Source organism: Acartia tonsa, chromosome 12, assembly GCF_053477335.1.
Source record: "Acartia tonsa isolate MP-2025a chromosome 12, ASM5347733v1, whole genome shotgun sequence".
In the NCBI taxonomy this organism is placed as follows: Eukaryota; Metazoa; Arthropoda; class Copepoda; order Calanoida; family Acartiidae; genus Acartia; species Acartia tonsa.
Window position 1 is genome coordinate 15,254,983 of NC_137271.1, and position 22,239 is coordinate 15,277,221.

The 22,239-nt window shown below is 32.5% G+C and overlaps 1 protein-coding gene across 1 annotated transcript in view; it reads right to left on the bottom strand.

The window, feature by feature from the left end:
* Positions 1 to 22,239, bottom strand: part of LOC145333203 (obscurin-like protein 1) — a 71,358-nt gene that overhangs the window by 19,673 nt on the left and 29,446 nt on the right. Inside the window, exons 13-23 of the mRNA XM_080178349.1 lie at positions 19,853 to 19,956; positions 17,226 to 17,291; positions 16,705 to 16,766; positions 13,575 to 13,633; positions 11,523 to 11,596; positions 10,420 to 10,502; positions 7,807 to 7,876; positions 7,456 to 7,510; positions 3,239 to 3,333; positions 2,871 to 2,923; positions 1,197 to 1,330 (exon numbers count right to left, since the gene is read on the bottom strand). Of these exons, the coding sequence (XP_080034475.1) occupies positions 1,197 to 1,330; positions 2,871 to 2,923; positions 3,239 to 3,333; positions 7,456 to 7,510; positions 7,807 to 7,876; positions 10,420 to 10,502; positions 11,523 to 11,596; positions 13,575 to 13,633; positions 16,705 to 16,766; positions 17,226 to 17,291; positions 19,853 to 19,956 (855 nt within the window). The remainder of the gene's footprint in view (positions 1 to 1,196; positions 1,331 to 2,870; positions 2,924 to 3,238; positions 3,334 to 7,455; positions 7,511 to 7,806; positions 7,877 to 10,419; positions 10,503 to 11,522; positions 11,597 to 13,574; positions 13,634 to 16,704; positions 16,767 to 17,225; positions 17,292 to 19,852; positions 19,957 to 22,239) is intronic.

The following is a 22,239-nucleotide window of genomic DNA, read 5'->3' on the forward strand; positions in this document are numbered from 1 at the left end:
ATTAGAGGTTCTACATCATTAATATAACCTATAGGAAATTATAGTATGACTAAAAATAAAATAAGAATTAATTTACTTTTGAAAAATTACAATTATTTATGTATTATACTGAATTTAGTCGGATGGATGTGTGTGATTCAGATTTTTATACAAATAAACCCAAGATACCTTTTAGCAGTCATTTGCAGGTTTTATGCTTTGTAATGGAATGTTTAACAGCCCATCAAAATTAAAGCTTGTAAGAAATGGCGGCGAAACTACCGCTGCCGCCAATAGCCGCTATCTCCTGTAGATTTTTTTTTTCTCTTTCTCGCCAATTTTGAATTATTTTACAAAAAAAATAGTTTTTTTACCCCCCCCCCCTCCCCCTTCCATTGTCATTTTATAATTGCTTTGCTTTTTATAAATATCTCTGTAGATCACACTTCTTTATTTACACATTTTTTTCCATTTCGTTTTGACAACGAATTAATTTTAGTTAATTTATGTGAATAATCCAAAAGTTTTTAGTGTAAAATATATTTTTTGCCCATTTAGTAAATTTTTTTACATATAATTTTCGTTGCATGGCTTGATTGCGTTTAAAATACATTTATCTTTTTAATTTCAAAGGTTTTCTATAATTAAGGCTTGTTTATTTGCATTTTAAGCTATGAAAGAATCCTCATATCGTTTTAAACCTTGATATTTTATAATTTTCTCTACGAATAAACCAAGCTTTTAACTTGATAGCTAAATAGTTAGTTCCTTAATTATTGATTAGCATTATTGCGTCAGCTGCGCTTATATGAATATTGTCATCTTTGTTTACTGTTTTAAAAATTTTCCTCTAGCCCCTGTAAAAATATATTAATAACTCATTTCTTTTATTTTTGGTTCTTTTTTTTTTTGGGGGGGGGGGGTAAAATTTCATTTACCTTAGATATTTTCCTCATTATTTAGAAAAAAAAAACTAAGGAAAGTTGAATCCCACGTCAGAATTTTTGACTTTATAGCAATATCCAATTTCAAGGGTTTAAGTCGACTATTTGGCTTTAGTAATAAGAGACTTAAATTGACATTAGATCGACATAACGACAATCTAATGACATTATTATTGTTACATGCTGATGTTGACATAAAAACAAAACGATTTTTTATAAGGTTCGATCTTTTAAGAAGTGTGGGGGCAAAGCCATATTTTTAAAATTACTTACATTTAACTTGCAGCTTTGTTTGTGATATGTCCTTGTTGGTTCTGGCGGATAATATTCCAGAATCCGATGCCTCCGCTCTTTTGATCTGCAGTGTTCTTGTGTGACCATAGCTGGTTGTCTGCAGGCGGCTAGATCTAGCAAAGATATATACATATACAATATATATATCTATAATAATAGATGATAATTATTATTGAGAATAATAAATTGAAATAAGGAATTCATATTTTACAATAGGTATTGTCAAGTCAAAGAAAATTACTCAAATTTAGCTCTAATAGTAAGAAATTTCCTAACTCAAAGAATTGAGAAATTTGTAAATTCCTATTTTTAGTTAGTATAGCTAGTAACCCTTTTATAAAATTGTATCTTTGAATTTCAACCAATAGTGGCGTAAATATTAACACAGCCAAGTCGCTACAAAAGAGCAGAAACCAGTTTGCCAGCAAACGAAAAAAGGTACCCAAGACAGGGGCAAGGTAGTTGTATGGGTTTTACATCTTTAAAATACATTTATTTTCTATACTATTAGAAACGTCATTTTCTCTCTCTTACTAACTATAGATGTAGATATTTTTTTGTCCTTTAATATTTCGATTATATATATACCAACAAACCGTTCTCCATTTTAGGGAAGCTTAAAAAAGGTCTTAGGAATAGTTTTATGCTATTTTACGACCTCCCCCTTTTCGAATTGTTTGATGCTATAGGGGCGTATTCGCTTGTATATATGTATAAGTATAGATGTATAATCCAGACAACTATTTGGCCTAAGTTATGGAGACCCTTTTCATCTGCTAACAAATTGCTTTCTATTATTTTGTAGCGACTCGACTGTGTTTTTATTTTCGAAGTTATTAGCTGATTTCAAAGATCAAATACAAAATCAACTAAATGAGTTATATGTAGCTTATGCCCCCTCTAATTTTAACTTTATTGTATTTGCAATGCTACTTTGTTTCAAAACAATAATGCAAAACCCCTGCGGGAATTTATCCATAACCCACCTAACCTAAATGAAGGGGTAAATAAATACCCCACTTGCAGAATATGTTATTTTGTAGGGTAAAATTTAACTAGAACTATTTCCATACAATTAATGTAATTGGATTTTCAGATTTAAGGAAAATGATTTTAAATTCAATTTTAACAACAATTTTTAAGGATTGTTTGGATGTCATTCAAGATCGTATGAATGGCCGAATGTGAATGCTTTTTGCAACTGTTTAAAGTTTAAAGCACTGACAAAAAGTGTATATCGACATGAATTTAGTCAATGGCTGACATATTATTTAGATAATTGATAAGGAACTGAAGAATTTTTGAATAGAGCAATATAATAAAGCAAGTTATAATTTAAAAGTTTGTTAGATGTCTAATTAAATTTCCTTTTAAACTTTCGAAATTAATTTTTAGTTCGCTGCGATTTTGTTAAACACTGAACCGATTGCTTACCCATTTTATGGAAGCTATACATAGTCCATTAGATTGTTTGTAACTGGTTTTAGGCTTTTTTATGGGTCCCTAATTCCCCTTTAGAATAAAAAACACATAAAAGTTAGGGGCTATGCAACTAAGCTCATCTGTATAGCACTTGCACTGCGAGCTAACATACAGACATAAGAATACCTAGTTATATAATAGCTACGCTATCAAATATGATTATATTTATACCTGCTTCTGCTTGTCTCTAACTTGATACCATTCAAACACCATTCTACTTCGGCCTAAGCAAGTAATTTTTTTCAATTTATTTTTTATTTTTTGTTATGACACTTTTCTTTTAGTGTCCGTCTGTCTGTCTGTATGTCTCTCTCTCTCTCTTCTCTCTCTCTCTCTCTCTCTCTCTCTCTCTCTCTCTCTCTCTCTCTCTCTCTCTCTCTCTCTCTCTTCTCTTCTCTTATATGATTCTGAATGCTTTCCGCGGAAATTGAAATGAAAATTTGTCTGTAATACGATACTACTCATGATTTATTAGTATTTCTAAGAACTAATCCAGCGGTTATTATTCGGTTTCGAGGCCATACTAGAAAACTAATTACCTCTTCATCAACGACAATGACCTCCAGAGTAAGACGACCACCCTCCATTACAGAGACCTGGGAGGCCAACTTCTCACTTAGCATAAATGGATATTCTAAAAAAAAGTCAACAATTAGCAGGAATCTTAAGGGATAAGACAATGAAAGATAGATTGGTGTATAACCTCAATGATGATAAACAAAGGTGTCCCTCTGTAGATTAAAACTATTGGTTCACAAGGACTCTGGCAGGAAATTGACAACTTATTCATACGTACTGTACTAAATCAATCTTTACGTGGACTAATTTAACCAAATTAGGGTTTTTTTAGGTTTTTTATAATTCATACAACCCCCTTAAGTTATTCATTACAATAGAATACAATTTTAGAATTTATTTACTGTGTAAATATGCATAAATATGACGTTTATACTGACAATTAGGTTGATTTTTACTCAAAGCATTTTTCTTGTAGACAATAAAATGACTATAACTTTCGTTCTATTTAAGATAAATTGATGAAATAAAAAGCATTTTCAATTTTATTATGCTGAGAAGTCACTTATTGGTTTTAAGAAATAATAAACCCCTTTGAGTTGGGGAGGGGGGGGGGGCGTTGAGTATCGAAATAATGAAACTAATGTAAATTTCTTCTTATGGTGGGTTTTAATGATTCATATAGCAGCCAAACTGTTTTTAGGCAATACCCCTTTGTCTGTCTGTCCCTCTGTCTGTCTGTTTTTTTGTCTGTCTGTCACTCCACTTGTCAGTCTATCTGTCTAACTGCCTCTTTTTCGGATTTCAATGAATCATCTAGCATAGCCTAATTCTAATTTGTTAATGCCTCAAAAACTGTCTGTCTGTCCGTCTGTCTGTCTATCCCTCCATCTGTCTGATCATTCACAGGTTCTCTATTGGATTTTATTTAATGAATTGTCTATTATGGTCAAACTGTAATTTGATCATTCTTCTTGCCTGTCTGTCTGTCTCGTCTATCTGCTGAGTTTCTACCATTGGTCTAACAGACTGATTCACTTAATTAACCCCTTACGGTCGGGCCCCTTACCGCACCTTAATCAGTGGGGGGGGGGGGGTCACCCCCCTGCAACCAACCCCTAGCCCTCCGGGGCTTAAAAAAATCCTATAAATGAACCTAACCTTATTTTTCTCAGACACCATTTGACCAATAGGGATGATTTCTTAAACTTAAGCTTTTATGATTATAAACTAACTCCTAGATTATAAGTCACCCCCTGCCGCCAACCCCTAGCCCTCCAGGGCTCCAAAAACCCTAAAAATGAACCTACCTTTATTTCAGGGTTCGGAAGCCGCGCCTCAGCCGCGCATAAGCCTCAGTTTAAAACCTGCTTGTGAGCATAAAAATAAATTTCAGAAAGAAGGATTGTCTGCCAAAGAGCAGTTTTATACATCCAGCTAAATTTTATAGTGATAAAATGACGATTTCAGTGAGGCTTACACGCGGCTTACGCGCGGCTTCCGATCCCTGCTTTATTTTTCTCAGAAACCATTTGACCAATAGGGATGATTTCTTAAACTTAAGCTTTTATGGTTATAAACTAACTTTTAGATTTTAAGTCGCCCCCCTGCCGCCAACCCCTAGCCCTCCGGGGCTCCAAAAAATCCTAAAAATGAACCTAACCTTAATTTTCTCAGAAACCATTTGACTAATAGGGATGATTTCTTAAACTTAAGCTTTTATGATTATAAACTAACTCCTAGATTATAAGTCACCCCCTTGAAAATAAAGGTTAGGTTCATTTTTATGGGTTTTTTTGATCCCCGGAGGACTAGGGGTTAGCAGCAGGGGGGTGACTTCTATACCAAAAGCTAGTTTATAACCATAAAGGCTTAAGTTTAAGAATTCATCTCTATTGGTCAAATGGTTTCTGAGAAAATTAAGGTTAGGTTCATTTTTAGGGTTTTTTTGAGCCCCGGTGGGCTAGGAGTAGGCGGCAGGGGGGTGACTTCTAAACTAGAAGTTAGTTTATAACCATAAAAGCTTAAGTTTAAGAAATCATCCCTATTGGTCAAATGGTTTCTGAGAAAATTAAGGTTATGTTCATTTTTAGGGGGGTTTTGAGCCCCAGGGGGCTAGGGGATGGTGGTAGGGGGTTGACTTTGAAACCATAAGATGTTCATACCCCTAAAAGCTTAAGTCCAAAAAATTTGCACGGTTCATCAAGTGGTTCCGGAGAACCCCCCCCCCCCCCCCAGCATCAAAAAAGCTTCAGTTACGTCCCCCTTTTAAACGTAAGCTTTTCTTATATGTCAACATAACATATCTAAATTTCATAGAGATCCGCAGCCGTTTTCCCTGCTGACCGCCTGCTGCGGCCGCTGAAATTTATATTTGATATTTCTAATATAAAATTTACTTAAAGATAAACATTTTCTGTAAAAAAATTGTTCTTCTAGCTTCAAAAATAAGAAAATTACAGCTGTTTAAAATTTTTAAGTAAAAAAGGTTGTTAAATAAAAAGGTGAACTAAGCAAAAATTGACTTTGACTTATAAAAGGTCGGAAATTTATTATCAAACAGGGGACTTGCACAAAAAAGATTTAGCCCTCTAGGTCTAATAGGAACTGAGATAATAGGGGGGGAGCGTTGAACGCCCACCCCATCACCAACCGATTAAGGTGCGGCAAGGGGCCCGACTGTTAAGGGTTAATAATACATATTTAATAATTCATATCAAAATCGATAATACTGTAAAAATGGTTGAATGCTTGTTTCAATAGAAAATTAGATTTAACTAATAATAATGTTGAATCTTGTACCAGGAGATAAACAAATAACCTTGTGTTGCAATAAAAAATTTAAAAAATTATCCAATTTACTTATGAAAAAAAGTGTAATACTGTATCTATAATCTTTTTGTACATAAATGATAATAATATCAGGTTATATTCCATTAATTTATAACCACCTAAATTTTTTGACACTTACAACTTTTAACAGCTCCCTTTAACCAAAATCAAGGATAGTTTATTTAAGTATGTCACCAAAACTTCATTACATAAGTAATACATTTTTACAAACTTTAAAAAGAGGATTGGGAAATATCTCCCTCCCCAACATTAACTTTAATCACTATTGTAAACAATATTAAAAGTTATAAATATATATCAATCAAGATCTTTAGAGGTATTAACTGTGGTTTAATTACATATGTATGAGAGCTCCTTCTTGTGTCAATCACTTTTATTTACTGATTAAAATTTGTACAGTACAGTTGTACAGAATATTGCAAGATTTTTTTTAGTTAAGTCTGGAAATTAATGATTAATTTATCTAAAAATAGATAGCATAGAATTATCTTAATCAGTGGCTTAATTTTATACACCCGCCATAAACACCTCCCCCCCCCCCCACTCTTTATTTTAAGGGGTGTAAATTTATTTCCTTTGCACCCCCTTGGAATTTATAGAGGGGTGTATCTGAGGGTGTAGGCTCTTGTCAAGAGGGTGGACATGGGTGGACACCTAGGGAGGTGTATCCATCCCCCTTAATTTTACAAGGGTGGTGTAAACAACCCCTACACCAACCTTTTGCACGCCTTTGATCTTAACTATACTTTTAGTGTACATAAAGTTGTAAATTCAGTAACTATTCTACAAAAATTACCTTCCTAAATTGATATATGATTTTCAGGGTAATCTCCGGTGGACTAAACATTAAAATTTTATGGAAAAAAAGGTATCTTTGGAACATGCATGACTTGAAATTATCCCCCCTTTGTACTCAATACGCATTTTTTATTCTAAGTGCGTCAATTTTGCGTTTAAAGATACCCTTAGTTTAAGCATTAATTTCTCCAAAAAATGATGAAAAAAGATAAAAATTTTTTTGATAAAATGATAAAAGTATATGTAAAATGAAATAACCAGCAAAAAAAATTACAAAATTACGTTAAATAGAACGAAAATTAGAGCGTTTTGTATGCCTTATAAAATGCGTATTTCTCATGAAAATTGTAACGATTTAGTGTCTTGAGTAAAATATTTACAAACTTCCCGCTTTTATAAGAAGCTAGAGCCTTTGTGGGTTGAAACGTTTAAACACTCAACCAATCCCAGTTTGATAAAAAAAAACAAAGTAACACAGCCCAAACTTTCGACAATCAATTTTAATATACAATGGGTAAATCTGATAATCATAATTGGGTGTATATAAATATATCATCAATTTTCCCATTCAATGAAGAAAAAAACTTACCTTCGACAACAACATTAATTTCAGTAGAATCTACATTTGTAGCAGCTTTATACACTCCTATTGTCAAAGTATTTTTAAAAATACTTTAGTGGGGTTGGGCCGGATATCCGGCAAAATTCCTGTTAACAAACAGTCACAAGCATTATTTCTTAAATTCTTGTTACTAGATTTGTGTTTTACCTACCCAAGAAAGTAGAAGTTAGTTAAATGATAGTAATAGTTCATCAGTTCAATTTTATGAATTGGAATTACTCCAGAACAGGTTTTGGGATTCATTTTAAAGGGGGATAAGTCAACCCACCAAAAATGTATTGATAATGTAATAATTTTTTTATACTTAAAAAATACTTTTCCTGTATCATTAACACATGCTCTTTCTATTTTCAACTGGTGGGTGAATTCGTTGTTGATCATATGAAGTCTAAAAAAAGATAAACAATTATTAAATTCTTAAAAATGTAAGATGGGAACTATTGTAAGGGGATTAATTTAAAAACTTTTGGGCAAAATTTTATGAATGACGTCAAATTTGATTAGTCCATCATTCTAATATTAAGTCACTTGGAATAAGTCTGCCAAAAGTGTTTTTTTAATTTTCCATTTTTTAGGCACTGTACGGAGATTTCTTACTTTTTTTAATCAGATGTGGATACTTAAAAAAAAAATTGGGTCGCTACTCGCTGGTGAGGCAAACTTATTTTTGTGAAAAATCCTCCAAAATCACATAAAAAATCTACAAAAATAAATAAAATCTTATGTTAATAACCCATCTATGATTTTATTTCTTTATTGTAGATTTTTTATGTGACTTTGGAGGATTTTACATAAATACAATTTTGCCTCACCAGCGAGTAACGACCTAAATTTTTTTTTAAGAATCCACCTCAGGTTAATATTAGTCATTACAAACAAAAATGGTTTCTAACACCCTCTAAAAAAATTTAAAAGGATAAACACCATCCCACTATATCCTCCAAAAAGATATTTCCTACAGGGTTGAATCTTTAGAAAAACTCCTCAATAGATGTTATCATTTAATCGCCCCCTTCCCCCCTTGTATATAAAACATATACAATTTGACTTTGTTATTTGTACTAACTATAATAATGATTCTCTGTTAAAACTTTTAATAGTTATTTTATTTATTATTATATTATAGAAAGTTATCCGCGGATATGAAAGTAAAACATATAGGATTAAAGCCAGTTTTCTTAGCGCTGCGTGGCCAAAGGCCCGGACGAACAAAACTGGTACAAATTTTATGATTTACATTTTGATATTCGTGGAAAATTGTCTGTAATTCGATGCTATGTATGTTTTTTTTAGTATTGCCGAGAACTAGGTCTAATCCAGCGGATATTAATCGGTTTCGAAGCCATGCTGGAAAATAGATTATCACGTTGTAATACAATCATTTTTCACTTTTCATATTGGAATAAATTTCACAGAAAATTGAAATCAATTCAATTTGAACTTGAATTTATTAATTCTCGGTGAAATTTATTGAAATCTATCTTTTTTTATTTTATTGAAGTTTCATAGGCTGCAAAGCTTTTAAGACAAAATTACATATTTACAAGCTGATTATTTAGGAATTCCATCGCAAATACAGCCATAACAAAATCATTTTCAAAGAAATATATTTCCCCTCAAAACAGAAAACAATATGATTGTTAGACTTTGTGGATTATATAAAGAGAAGCTTCGTTGTTAATATAAGATTATCAGTCTTAATTAGGTCTAATAAGGTCATTTCCCCTAAATCTATAAATGAAACACACAAAAACATCTCCATTTTTAATTCAATTTTGAATTACCAACCCCTCCAGGGCCCAACCCCTACAGGAATTGCTCCTCTGGGGCTCTCTTAACCGTTACATAACCAGCTGACCTTACTTAAGTTAATCCATAACAAATATTTTGTCCGAATCTGTGTTAATGGATTTAGTATAATATATACGTGGATATTATGACAGGGAAATTTGTAGTCAATTTAATTTGTTAACTCGCGTATTGGTCAATTCGCTCATCCAGTAGGAGGGGATGGAACTAGATAAAGGTGGTGAATTTGGACTATACTTATTTAGCCTGCTACAAGTTTAACTTTATTAGAGAACAAGAAAACCTGGTGTAACATCCAAGTAATAATATATCCATAAACAGCCGACCCAAATTAAAGAGTAGTTGTGCAGAGATAATCATTAATCTATTTCATAAAATGCAATATGTACTTAAATGTCAAAAAATGAGTTTTTAAGAGGTCATTATTTTGAAAATATGTCATGTTAGCAAGCTATTAAATTGGGTGTAAGAGGGACGTCAATTTGTTAAGAAATAAACAAGATTGACAGCTTTAATAGGCGACGAAGCTTATTTGTTAAGAACGAAATTTCAGAAGATACTTTCTAATGGTCACAAAAATGAACAATAAATTAATGTTAGTACCCAATTATGATAAACAAGATTACACCTATTACAGATTGAAATTATTGGAAATAGTCCCTTTCGTGGCAACGCCCTTTAATGGCGATTTGTCGTATTTTTAAAATGTCTTTTGATAGGTTATATTAGGTTAGGTGATTGCCCCCACAGGGTTAGGCAATTGACCCCGCAGGGGCTAGAAATAAGAGAAAAGCTACTGTAAAAAAAAACCGAAGAATCACCTCTTAAGGAGCGTTGCCACGAAAAGGACTATACCCAAATTATTTTTAGAAAAACGATTGGAACTGTTGTTATTCAGGACTCAATAAAAGTACACACAGTTTTAAAGTTAAATGAGAACACAGTAATAGTGTCTGACTGATTATGACGTAACAAAAAGAATTAGCCAATGAGAGGCCATTATAAATTTTACCATTGATCAATAACGGCCTCTCATTGGCTAATTTTTTTTTGTTACGTCATAATCAGTCAGACACTATTACTGTGTTCGTTAAATGAGCTAAAGAACATCTTTATATATACCTTTGGTGACGTTTTCTTTCCATCTGAATTAGCTTGTTATCCTTAAACCATTTCACCTCGGCATCTTTCTCTTCAGTACATACCTGGAAAAATAGCATTAATCCATCTAATATAATTGTCTTTACAGGAAAATTCATGTCCAAAAATAGGACTGTCTTAAATATTTCTAAAAAATGGTCTCATGTTTATCAACAATTCATTGCGTATTGCCTAACCCTACAGTTAAAAGGTAAGAAAAAAATGCATAGATTTTTAAAATTCAAATTGCATGGATTATGTTAGTGGTAGAAAAAATAATAGGCATACCGTTAGAACCGCTATCGAGTCTTTTTTTGGTAACATGTATAATAATATTGTACTATGCATCATATATATTTCTTTTTTTTAGATATTTGATTTTGAAATTGTAAAAGGAAATAAAAAAATAAATATTTTGTTTGGTTTCCTAATTTCCCTCATTTTTTCAATAGCGAAGCTAGTCTATAAGTAGAACATTTCTGTATATCATTTCGGTTCAGCGGTTAGCGAGATCCTTTGGTACAGACAGACACAGGCACAAACAGACACAGGCACAAACAGGGCTCCTGTCACTTTATTATAAGGATTATAGGCCGGATATATACAGTTTTTTTTAGGTATAGTCCCTTTCGTGACAATACATCTTAAGAGGCGTTTCGTCGTATTTTCGATCTCTGTAGCTTTTGATAGGTTATTTTAGGCTCTGCAGAGTTAGAGCCCCCCGCAGGGGCTAGAAATAGGGGAAAAGCTACTGTGAAAATAAGACGAAACGCCTCTTAAGAGGCATTGCCACGAAATGGACTATACCCAGCTTTTTTAATAGAACAAAAGTTTTGCTTAATTTAACCCACTTACAATTGACGGAACTTAAGCAGTACAAAAATATTAAAAACCACCCTGTATTTGTATGTTTGATTTAAGTAAAAGACGAAGAAAGTCGATCAATGTGACGTCTTAAAAATGAGGGATTACTCAGCTCTTTTTTAGGGTTTTTTTCTTTCATACTTCTCCTTTCCTCATCCCTCATTTTTATGACGTCAAACTTTTTTTGAGGGATGTTCTTCGTATTGATTCAAGTACTGTACCTGCAATACCAAATCATTCCTTTCTACTATTTCCATGTTAGAACCAAGCTTTCTACTGAACTTGTGTGGAAATTCTATAAATTTATCAATTATATTTTGTAGATTGTTTTATTTATTATAAGATAGATAGAAAGATAATCTTATTCTATAAAGTAGTAAGTTTTTTTGTCTGTAGCGAAGGATCTCGTTAACCGCTGAACCGATATGGTTTTTCTTTAGAAGGAAGCTTCTTATAGGTCTTATAAGAAGGTTTTAGTCTTCTTTATTTTAATAAAAAAAGTCGTTGTATGGATTTAAGCTATTTTTCTGCCCTTTCATATCCCTTCGAATATCCCTAGATACTAGAGACGCAGCCGCTAGTATATATATATAAAGTAAAGTGTGTTACTTTTTTATATGTTTCATCATTATTTTGCCACAACTCAGTCAAAAATGCTTATAAAACATAGCTTTTTCGACATAAAGTACTCAAATAGGTCCTTTACAATCCCCATCATTCAGTTTTGAGATATCTCCATATTTCAATGAAAATTGACAAAAAAGGCAAATTTGGGTGTTACTTTTTTATATGCTCAGATACCATAAAATCAATAAAAAAATACTTATTTATACTTTTCTCTCATTTTTAAAGTTTGCTTCTGTTAAAGTAAATATTCTTGAAGGGATTTATGCATTGATTTATACAGAAACATAATATTGGGTGGAAATAAATTGTATCCAAAAGTATTCTTTTTGGAAAATAAGAAATTTATCCTCCATCGCCCTAGAGGACAGCTGCTGACCTCTAGTGTTCATGGTTTTGTCAAATACATGTTAAAGAAAAAATTTAGCCAAAAAAGTACATAAAAAAGTATTTTAATGTGTTAGAAAATTAAATTGTTTAACTTCAAATTTTGGGATTCTGACCTTAAAGATGCTCTTACTGGTGGTGATGGTGACCAGGAAGGCATTGAAGTACATAAGCATTATGGCAACACAACTATTGATCTATGTTTTGATTTTTATATTCCTAGCAGCCTCCAATCATGAGAAATCCCTAAATGATTTTTTTTTTCTCAAATTCATAAGGTAAATACTGTGATTTTGAAAAGTTCTTGTTATATTTTTTCATTGGAGGCTGCTAGAAATTTAAAAATCAGAACATAGATCAATAGTTGTGTTGCCATAATGCTCATGTACTTCAATGCCTTCCGGGTCACTATCACCACCAGTAAGAGCATTTTTAAGGTCAGCATCCCCAAATTTGAAGTAAAACAATTTAATTTTCTAACACATTAAGATACTTTTTTATGTACTTTTTTGGCTATCTTTATTCTTTAACATGTACTTGACAAAACCATGAACACTAGAGGTCAACAGCTGTCCTCTAGGGCAATGGGGGTTAAATTTCTTATTTTCCAAAAAAAAATTATTTTGAAGATCATTTATTTTCACCAAATATTATGTTTCTGTAAAATCAATGCATAAATCCCTTCAAGAATATTTACTTTAACAGAATCAAACTTTAAAAATGAGAGAAAAGTAAAAATAAGTATTTTTTTATTGATTTTATGGTATCTGAGCATATAAAAAAGTAACACCCAAATTTGCCTTTTTTGTAAATTTTCTTTGAAATATGGAGATATCTCAATACTGATTAATGGGGCTTGTAAAGGAAGTATTTGAGCATCTTAGGTCGAAAAAGTTCTATTTTGTAAGCATTTTTGACTGAGTTGTGGCCAAATATTGATGAAACATATAAAAAAGTAACACACTTTAGATGGATAGATAGATTAGATATAGTGAGAAGTAGAGAAATAATAGTTATTTATAGCATCGTATCATAGACAGCTTTCCGCGGATATTAAAAAAACGTCTTAATATTAAAACCAGTTTTGTTAGCCTCGACATACCGAAAGCCAAATTTTATGATATTTATTTAAATATTCTTGAAAAATTGTATATAATACGATGCTATACATGATTTTTTCAGTTTAGCTGAGAACCGGTTCTAATCCAGCGGATATGAATCGGTTTCGAAGCCATACTGGAAATAAAATTTGATATTTGTACCTTCAACATCTACGTCAGTTGCACAGAAATCCGCCCCCTCCTTTCCGAATCTTGTGATTCTAAAACAAGGTAGCTGTATATAGTGCCCTAGCATAATGGGGATAGATGTCACTGCTTTTGACATACCTATTCTATTGACGTCAGGAAATTCCCTACACTGCAACGCATCGCATTTCCAAGGGGTTTGTTTCTTTTCCCCTTCTCTTTATCTCTCACTCTACTATAACTTTAATAGAATAGGTAAGCCAAAATCTGTGACACCTATCCCCATTTGTCTAGGGCACTTAACACAGCTACTAAAAAGGTAAGTTTCGCAGCCACTAAAAGATATAAAACGTTAGATAGTTTTATGCATGGATCTAAAGGGATAAGACAATGACAATGATAAATTGATGTACATCTCGAATGATGATACACAAAATTAACTCTCCTGCAGATTAAATTTACTATAAAATCAGAATTCACTAAAAGTCCCAAAATTTGTTAAACCAACGAATAAGATAACGTTATTACAAAACTTTGGGAACTAGTGTGATTAACAGCCTAATGTCCCCTCCTTTCCTGAGTATTATATGAAGCAAAAGATCTCTTACATGGTTGGTCTTTACCATAAGAGGCTGGTTTTAGAACATTTTTTAAGAAAAAAAATTCAATCTAGATTTATCAATAATTGTATTTTCAATATGTATGTTCTTTTCAATGAAGCTATATTGTTATGCTGAGAATCTGTTTAAGAAATGATCAACTTAAGTTTAGAGGCGAAGTCACTTGGCTTCATAAAAATTGTTTAAATTGAAATTAATAGTTGTTGGTCTAAGCTAAGAACTACAGGGATTAGACAATGGTTGTTTAATTTAAAATTCAGTCTAGTATAGCAAATCAAATTGTGCTTGACAATAGTGAAATATAATTGCATGTACAACAAATTATTTTGATGGGTGTTGAGGTTGAAATTCTCAATAAAAAAATCTTTTAGAATAATGCATTTATTATTACTTGGATCTTAAACCAGATTATGTACTATAATAAAATGAAACTTGTTGCTGGCCAAAATAACGATCCCCTCAGCCACCCGCTTTACCCATTCCCCTCATCTTCTCTTGGATGAACGAACTGGTCAATATATCATGTCTATGTTAGCAACCTAATTTGAAATGTCAAAATAATGGCGTGAATGCAAAATCCGTATTCGTGAGGATTATGGGACTGGGTATTGTATTACTCTCATAACCTCCCTCCCCCCTGGAGTATTGATTCATTGTCTTATCCCTTTATGCGAGTATCTGTGCTGTAAAGTCAAATAAAATGAAATAATTGTAAAACAAATATCTTAACAATAAAGTTTCAAATGAATATTTGTTTGCTAAGTTTTTGTAAAACAACGTAACAATGAAAACGTAGCAACTATATATGCTATAGGTGAAATCCGTCTTTATTCTCTCTTTCTCTCTTTCTCTCTTTCTCTCTTTATTTCTTTATCTCTTTCTCTCTTTCTCTCTCTCTCTGTGTGTCTCTCTGTGTCTCTCTGTCTCTCTCTCTCTTTCTCACTCTCTCTTTCTCCCTCTCTTTCTTTCTATCTATATCTTTCTCTGTTTCTTTCTCTTTCTCTCTCTCTCTCTCTCTCTCTCTCTCTCTCTCTCTCTCTCTCTTTCTTCCTCTCTTTCTATCTATCTCTTTCTCTTTCTCACTCTCCCTCTCTTTCTATCTATCTCTTTCTCTTTCTCTCTCTCTCTTTCTCCCTCTCTTTCTATCTATCTCTTTCTCTTTCTCTCTCTCTCTCTCTTTCTCTCTCTCTTTCTCTCTCTCTTTCTCTCTCTTTCTCTCTCTCTCTCTGTCTCTCTCTCTCTTTCTCTCTCTCTCTCTCTCTCTCTCTCTCTCTCTGTCTCTCTCTCTGTCTCTCTCTCTCTGTCTCTCTCTCTGTCTCTCTGTCTCTCTCTCTCTCTGTCTCTCTGTCTCTCTGTCTCTCTGTCTCTCTCTCTCTCTCTGTCTCTCTCTCTCTCTCTCTTTCTCTCACTCTCTTTCTCTCTCTCTCAATACATTGCTTCTGTACATTGTTTCGTGCGTTCGAATTAACCCTATCTATAGAGTAGCAGAGCTGCGAAATAGTATTTTAAAAAATATTTTTTTTGGTTATTTTATTTGTTAACTTTTGGTGTAAGTTCTGTAATCGTATCAAGTTGACAACTTTTATTAAAAATAATTTGATACAATTTTATTTCAATTCATGTAAATATCTTCAGATTTCAGATTTTAACATTATTTTTATTTTATTTTAATAAAATTAAACAAATAAGTTAAACAGAGCTTCACATGGAAAATATTTATATAATGGTATTTTGAGTTAATGAAACCTTTATGTTAAAATTGGTTGGTTCAAGTTTTCAAAATTTTCAATGAAAAGGTTAAATCTACATAAAGGGTAATTTTGTTTATCATAATTGAGGATGTACATTAAGTTCTGGTCCATTGTCTTATCCCTTGTGATCCCTGATTTTCACTTATCCTAAGACTATAATTCTCAGGGACGAAGGAGAATTGATGACTTTAAAACTAAAGGTACTTTTATTAAATCTCGATTGGTTGGTACAAAACTCTATTCAATGTATAAACTTTTCCACCAATAATTTAAATCTACAAAAGGGATAATATTGCGATTGTACATCAATTTATAGTCCATTGTCTTACCCCTAAAGCACTGGCCTTACGAGCTATGTAACTTTACCCATGGGCTGGGGATCCTATGCCTACTTTAAATTGGGTCTTTGAATATCATCCAATATAAACACACAGCCAAGTCGCTACAAAAGAGCATGAAGCAATTTGCTAGCAGACGAAAAGGGTCCTCACTAATTGTAGTTGTATGGGTTATACATTTATTCCATGAAAGGAGGGGACATTGGGCTATTTATTACACTAACCCCCAAAGTATTATAGCAATGTTTTTTTATTCGTTGGCTTAATAACCTCGGGGACTTTTAAGTTTGATTAGTTGGTTCACTTAGTTGAGTGATCAAACGTATCAACCACTACTTGTAGTCTACAGAAGGGTTATTTTTTTATCATCATTGGGGAAGTACATCAATTTATCGGCCATTGTCTTATCCCTTTAAATCCCTGCTTTTGTTGTCACCTGCATTCGTAATAGCCAGCATGTGGTAGGCCCAGACTTTCAATAGCTAACATGTGCTCTCCCTAAATTATAAAACCGGGTCATGTGAAGTAAAAGAAGTTATTCCTTTTCCGAATGACTTCATTTCTTTCACGTGATCCGAAAAAATCATATAAAGTGTTATACAAGAGTATCAGGATGTCTGTCTGTGTATCTAATTTTGTTACCGGTCAACTAGTATTGTTCTCCTTAACAGTGAAGATTCAAGTAGGTTCAGGGAAAGTTTACATCTAATAAAGGGAAGGTTAACTATCGCCACCCCCCCTATTCTTAATGGAGACTTTAAAATAGTAAGGCTGTTATTTCTGGCCTATGACACTTATAGTGAGAGTAGGGGGTATGCGTTGACTCGTAAACAGGTGCAACTCATTATTATGCACTGTTAGGGCTTCGAGGCAAATTTCGTGAAATCAAAGGGTTGGTTGTCTGTTGGATGTTAACTAACCTTATCCAAAAATGTTTATTAAAAAGTAAGGATTTACCTGATCTGAAGTAATTTTGATGTTGTTGTCTGATTTTACTTGTTTCAGGTCTTTGAACCAGGCTATCTGAAATTTAGAAAGAGAAAATTAGAACCATGCAAATGAAATAACAGATCTATAGTATATTGTATATACAGACAACTATCTCCCTTCATTTTTTAAAGACCTCTTTCGTCTGCTTCTAAATCATTTTCTGCTACTTGGCTGTGCGAAACCATTGTTGATTTTCAATGACCCGATAGAAAGGTTGAACAAGACGGTTGCGATGGGGATATACAGTTATTTTACCCTTTCTCCCTCTAGTGTTTTAATCTAATAATAAAATAATATCATAATACAATTGTTAGAGCTGATTGATTTGGACGTATATAAGATTAAAAATTAAAGCAGACTATAGCAAATTAATAAGACATTATTTTGTAAATATTTTTAGAAGTATCATAAATATCTAGCTGACAAATGTAACGATGAAGCTAGGAAAGTTTTACTATCTATAAAATATAGAGACTATTATTGTTCCACATAGATACAGACGGACCCTTAATATAAACTAGCCATGCTGTTAAAAAGCACAATAGAAAGATTTTTGCATTTTTTCAAGTACAGTAAAAGACATCAATTTAACAAAGAAACAAGAAAGAAAAAAATACAAAGTAGAACGGTGTCTGTTAAAATGTCTCAAGCAAATGATGTGGCTATACTTAACTGAGTTTATACTTACTGGTCATATCAAGGTTTTAGGCTATTTTCGTGAGCCACTTTTGAAAAAGATATAAGCAATTAGATTAAAAGAAAGCGAAAAAAGAATGAGAAAGAAAGAGAGAGAGTGTAAGGGGGGGGGGAAAGAACATTATGATAGAAAGAGAGACAAAGAAAATAGTGAAATAGATCGAGAGGTAGAAAAAAACAGCCATTGTTCTTAAAAACTTAATATGAATATAGAATTGAAGAAAGGGAAAAAACACATACAAAAATGCCACGCATCCGAACATGACGTTATTTCTGAATAATCTTTGAATACTTTTCTGACAATGTTTATACAATTCATACAGTAAATTCAACTACACCAAGTGGACCGATATTGTACACAATTTTGAAAAGTACAAGTTTATTGTTTTGTACATTTTATTAAATAAACATTTTGATACTTTTATAAACCTGAACAAAGAAACATATGTACAAGATTAGACCCCGAATTAACCAAATAGATGTAAGTTCTAAAAAGTAGGGGCTTAGACATATAGCTAGGAATGGGGTATTCCTGTCCAGTTTTTTGTTTAGGAATGAATATTTCTTACCTGAGGGAATAAATGATGGACCGATAGGTCATCATTTATTCATTTATCATTTATTCATTTAAGGGGTTGTTTTTATGGGAATGGTTTTTTTCAGGGGGTCGTAAAAAGTGAGGGGATGGATAAAAAGGAAAAGTATGCCCTCCTAATTTCAATTTTAAGAAATGTTTTCTGAAGGCTTATAAGTAATAATAATATCCGTAAGTATTGTCATTAAATAGATAGACATACTGCATTTAATGAGTAGCTACGCTACAAAGATAGACCTAAGTTGGATTCTTAAAAAACTTTTAGGCTCACTGCCTCACTGAAATTAGTGAGGCTCGCTAAAAATCTTTGTGAAAAATCCTTCAAAATCGCATTAAAAATCTACAGAAAATTAAACAAAATCCCATGTTTATAACCCTTTTATGATATTATTAAATTTTTGTAGATTTTTCACAAAGATTTTTAGCGAGCCTATCTAATTTTAGTGAGGCAGTGAGCCAAAAAGTTTTTAAGAATCCACCTCTGATTTTTTAAAATTTGCATATTTTTCTCAGGGTAGTAGAATACGACGATAATTAATTTAATCAACAACCTTTTCTTCTCCCATAGTACATAATATATACAAAATAGATAATCATGTATAATAGCATTCGGTGGTAAAATAATTTTTCACCCAGTATTCTACTCTTTATCCTTGAATATCTTCTAGACTTTTTCTTTAAATAATATTTGGACAATTCATTTTGACCATTTTCGGATTTAACTAGGAAACCATAAGTAAGGCCATAAGAAGCGCAGCATTTATGGTTTATCAAATGTTTATAATATTTTGGCAGTTTTATAATGAAAAAGATTTGAGTAACTAAACTTTTTCAATCGAACACCAATAAAATAGTGCAATAACATATAGGCTAGCAATTGACAAGTCAACCTGTTTATCGTTTATCATGAGAGCTTTGATTTTTAACAAGCGATGTATAGCAGACCATATGCCTTTGGGCCAAAAAAGTTAGCAGAGAGAGATGTTTAGTTTTTAGTGAATTTCAAGGCTTAGAAACAAAATATTGTATGCCATGTATAAAAAATATAATTTCTTCGTATTCATTCGAAGCTGCTTAATATAAGGTGGATTAGGACCGATTCTCATCCATACGGAAAAAAAATGTCTAGCATCTATTAGTTTTCTACGAATATAAAAATATACAATCATAAGATTAAAACCAGTTTTTTAGCCGGCATCTCGGGGCTAAAAAATACTGGTTTTAATCTTATAATTGTACATTTTATATTAGAGGAAACCTGTTTATAATACGAAATATAGAAATAACTATTCTTAAATCCTACCTTTGCGTCTGGGCTAGCTAGGCAGGTCAACCTCAAAGGTCTGCCTGTGTATCCATGGTACCTGCCATCCAGGGGTCGCAGGAAACTGTATTCAGGATCTGGCACTGAAAATAATAACAAAGATTATAATATCCCGGGGATCTAAAGTGATAAGACAATGATCGATAAATTGATGTACATTCCTAAATATGTTTCACAAATTTACACCTTCTGTAGATTGAAATTATTGGTTGAAACGTAAGAAAGCTTTTTTTTGAACTAACCAACGTTATCTTGAAACTTTGGGGACCAGTGTATTATGCAGCCCCCGGCCTTTTGTCCCCTCTCTCTCTGATAATATCCATAAGTTGAAAAGCAAAAAATAAATACATGAAGAATTGACCGACATACAAGTGATTTTAGGAGATTATGCGGATCATGGAAAGAAAACGAAGTAGCGGGTTTCGTCGTATTTTCACACTAACCTTATTCTAATTTCTGGGGGCCTTAACCCTGCGGGTCAATCATAAACATTTACCTAATTTAAAATAACCTATCAATAGCTACTGTGAAAATACGATGATCTGATCATGCTCTCAAAATTTCAAAAGCCCTTCTTATAAAAAAAAGTTAGGATCACAATTACCAATTGAAGACTAAATAGCGTTAGGTACGAATTGACATACGGAAAAGTGAGTTATTGAATAGATGTTTATTGTTGCAAGGTATATTCACATAAATATTGGCTGTCTTTTTAAAAGCCGAGCTTTTCTATAATTAGGGTCGGTCCGTCCGTACGTCCGGAACGGATAGCTTTTTTCGTTAATTTAGTCATGTTAGAACTGTCTTATCGATTTCAAATTTGCATGGTGATTCCTGTAGTAGTTAGGTACGATTTAGAAAGCGTAGCAACTCTATAATCATTACCAGAATGTCCGTACGTCCATTTTAAACATATTGATTTTTTACTTTTTAAACAACAAATTGTTTTGTGATCTAATTATCCGATTGATCTGCTTTTTGGTATAATGATTCCTGGGAAAACAAAGTTCAATATTATAAGCGAAGCAACTCTATAATCAAGTCCTAAAAATGTAAGTATGTTCATAAACATTATCCAGTATCAAGCAGGTTTTCTACAATTTACTTACAATTTTGCTTCGAATCTTATACATTTACGTTCTGATTATTCAGTTCTGACACTAAACAAGTGTTAATGTCCGTTTGTCCTACTGTTTCAGAGCTTCGCTTTTATGGATGTTGTCATCCTTGTTTTAATAGAAGCCAATTAAATTCTTCATTACTAAACATTGCGATATATAGAGTTTCTGTACCACTAAAACTTTATATACTTAAAACTTATTTTGATCAAAGGATGCATTTAAAGTATCATTCAAATCTGTATAAATTTGTTTATTTAACTTTGATTTTCATTGATATTATTCAGGGAGGTGGACAACAATAGCTCAAAATTTTCTCCCTCCAAATAATCATAGTCTACTAAAGTCTGTCTTAACCATAACACTTTGGTTAAGTGTGACTTCCGAATTTGCGGGAAGTTCTAGAGATCTTAGTCTTTCAAGGCAAAACCCCCAATACCAGGTCCATCAAGTTCAACAGCAGGTTTGAGCATAGATTTATTGACACAAACTATTTCAAAGTCCTGAAATTACAAGATCAATTAATAAACAGAATAAAATATTACTCGTTAACTTAAAACTTTGAGCACTAAAAAATATTTTTTTCTTATGGTTAAAGAATCTTCGGGTACTTTGGCTTTAAAGGAAAATTATTTGGTTTATAGACCATTGTTAAATGCATAAATATAAGCACATAAAAATTACTAAAACATAATATTTGAATCATAATAAAGTTTCTTGTGTAGCTGGCTAGAGCCTTAAAACTTAATAAATCCGTCCTATATGCCATACAATTATATATGAAAACGAAGAAAAAACTACCTGAAGTTCTTTAGGTTTAAGCACCTGGCATACTAGGGTTATACACGCGCTCTGAGACCAATGTTAGGCCCGACTCAATTCTCCGAATGTCTATATCCACACACATATAAATCAGAAGTGGCGTGGCGTCACCAAAACATAAACAATCTTAAAATGCCGCAACTCTTTAGGAAAGTTAAGCAAAGACGACATTCTTTCTGGACTGGAAATATGGGATAAGGTTGAGACAAAGTCAATATAAAACATTAAAAATTTAAGGGAATATTATTTTTTGGTCAATTGGCATATACCCCCATCTATGAATTATTTAAAACTATTCATAAACATGGTCAGATATTAAGAAATTTTAATAAATTAATATAAATGTGTATTTAGATATTTACTGCCTTTGATTGGATTGTACAAACCTTCAGTGTTGAAACTTTTCAACCAATAATTTTGATTTTT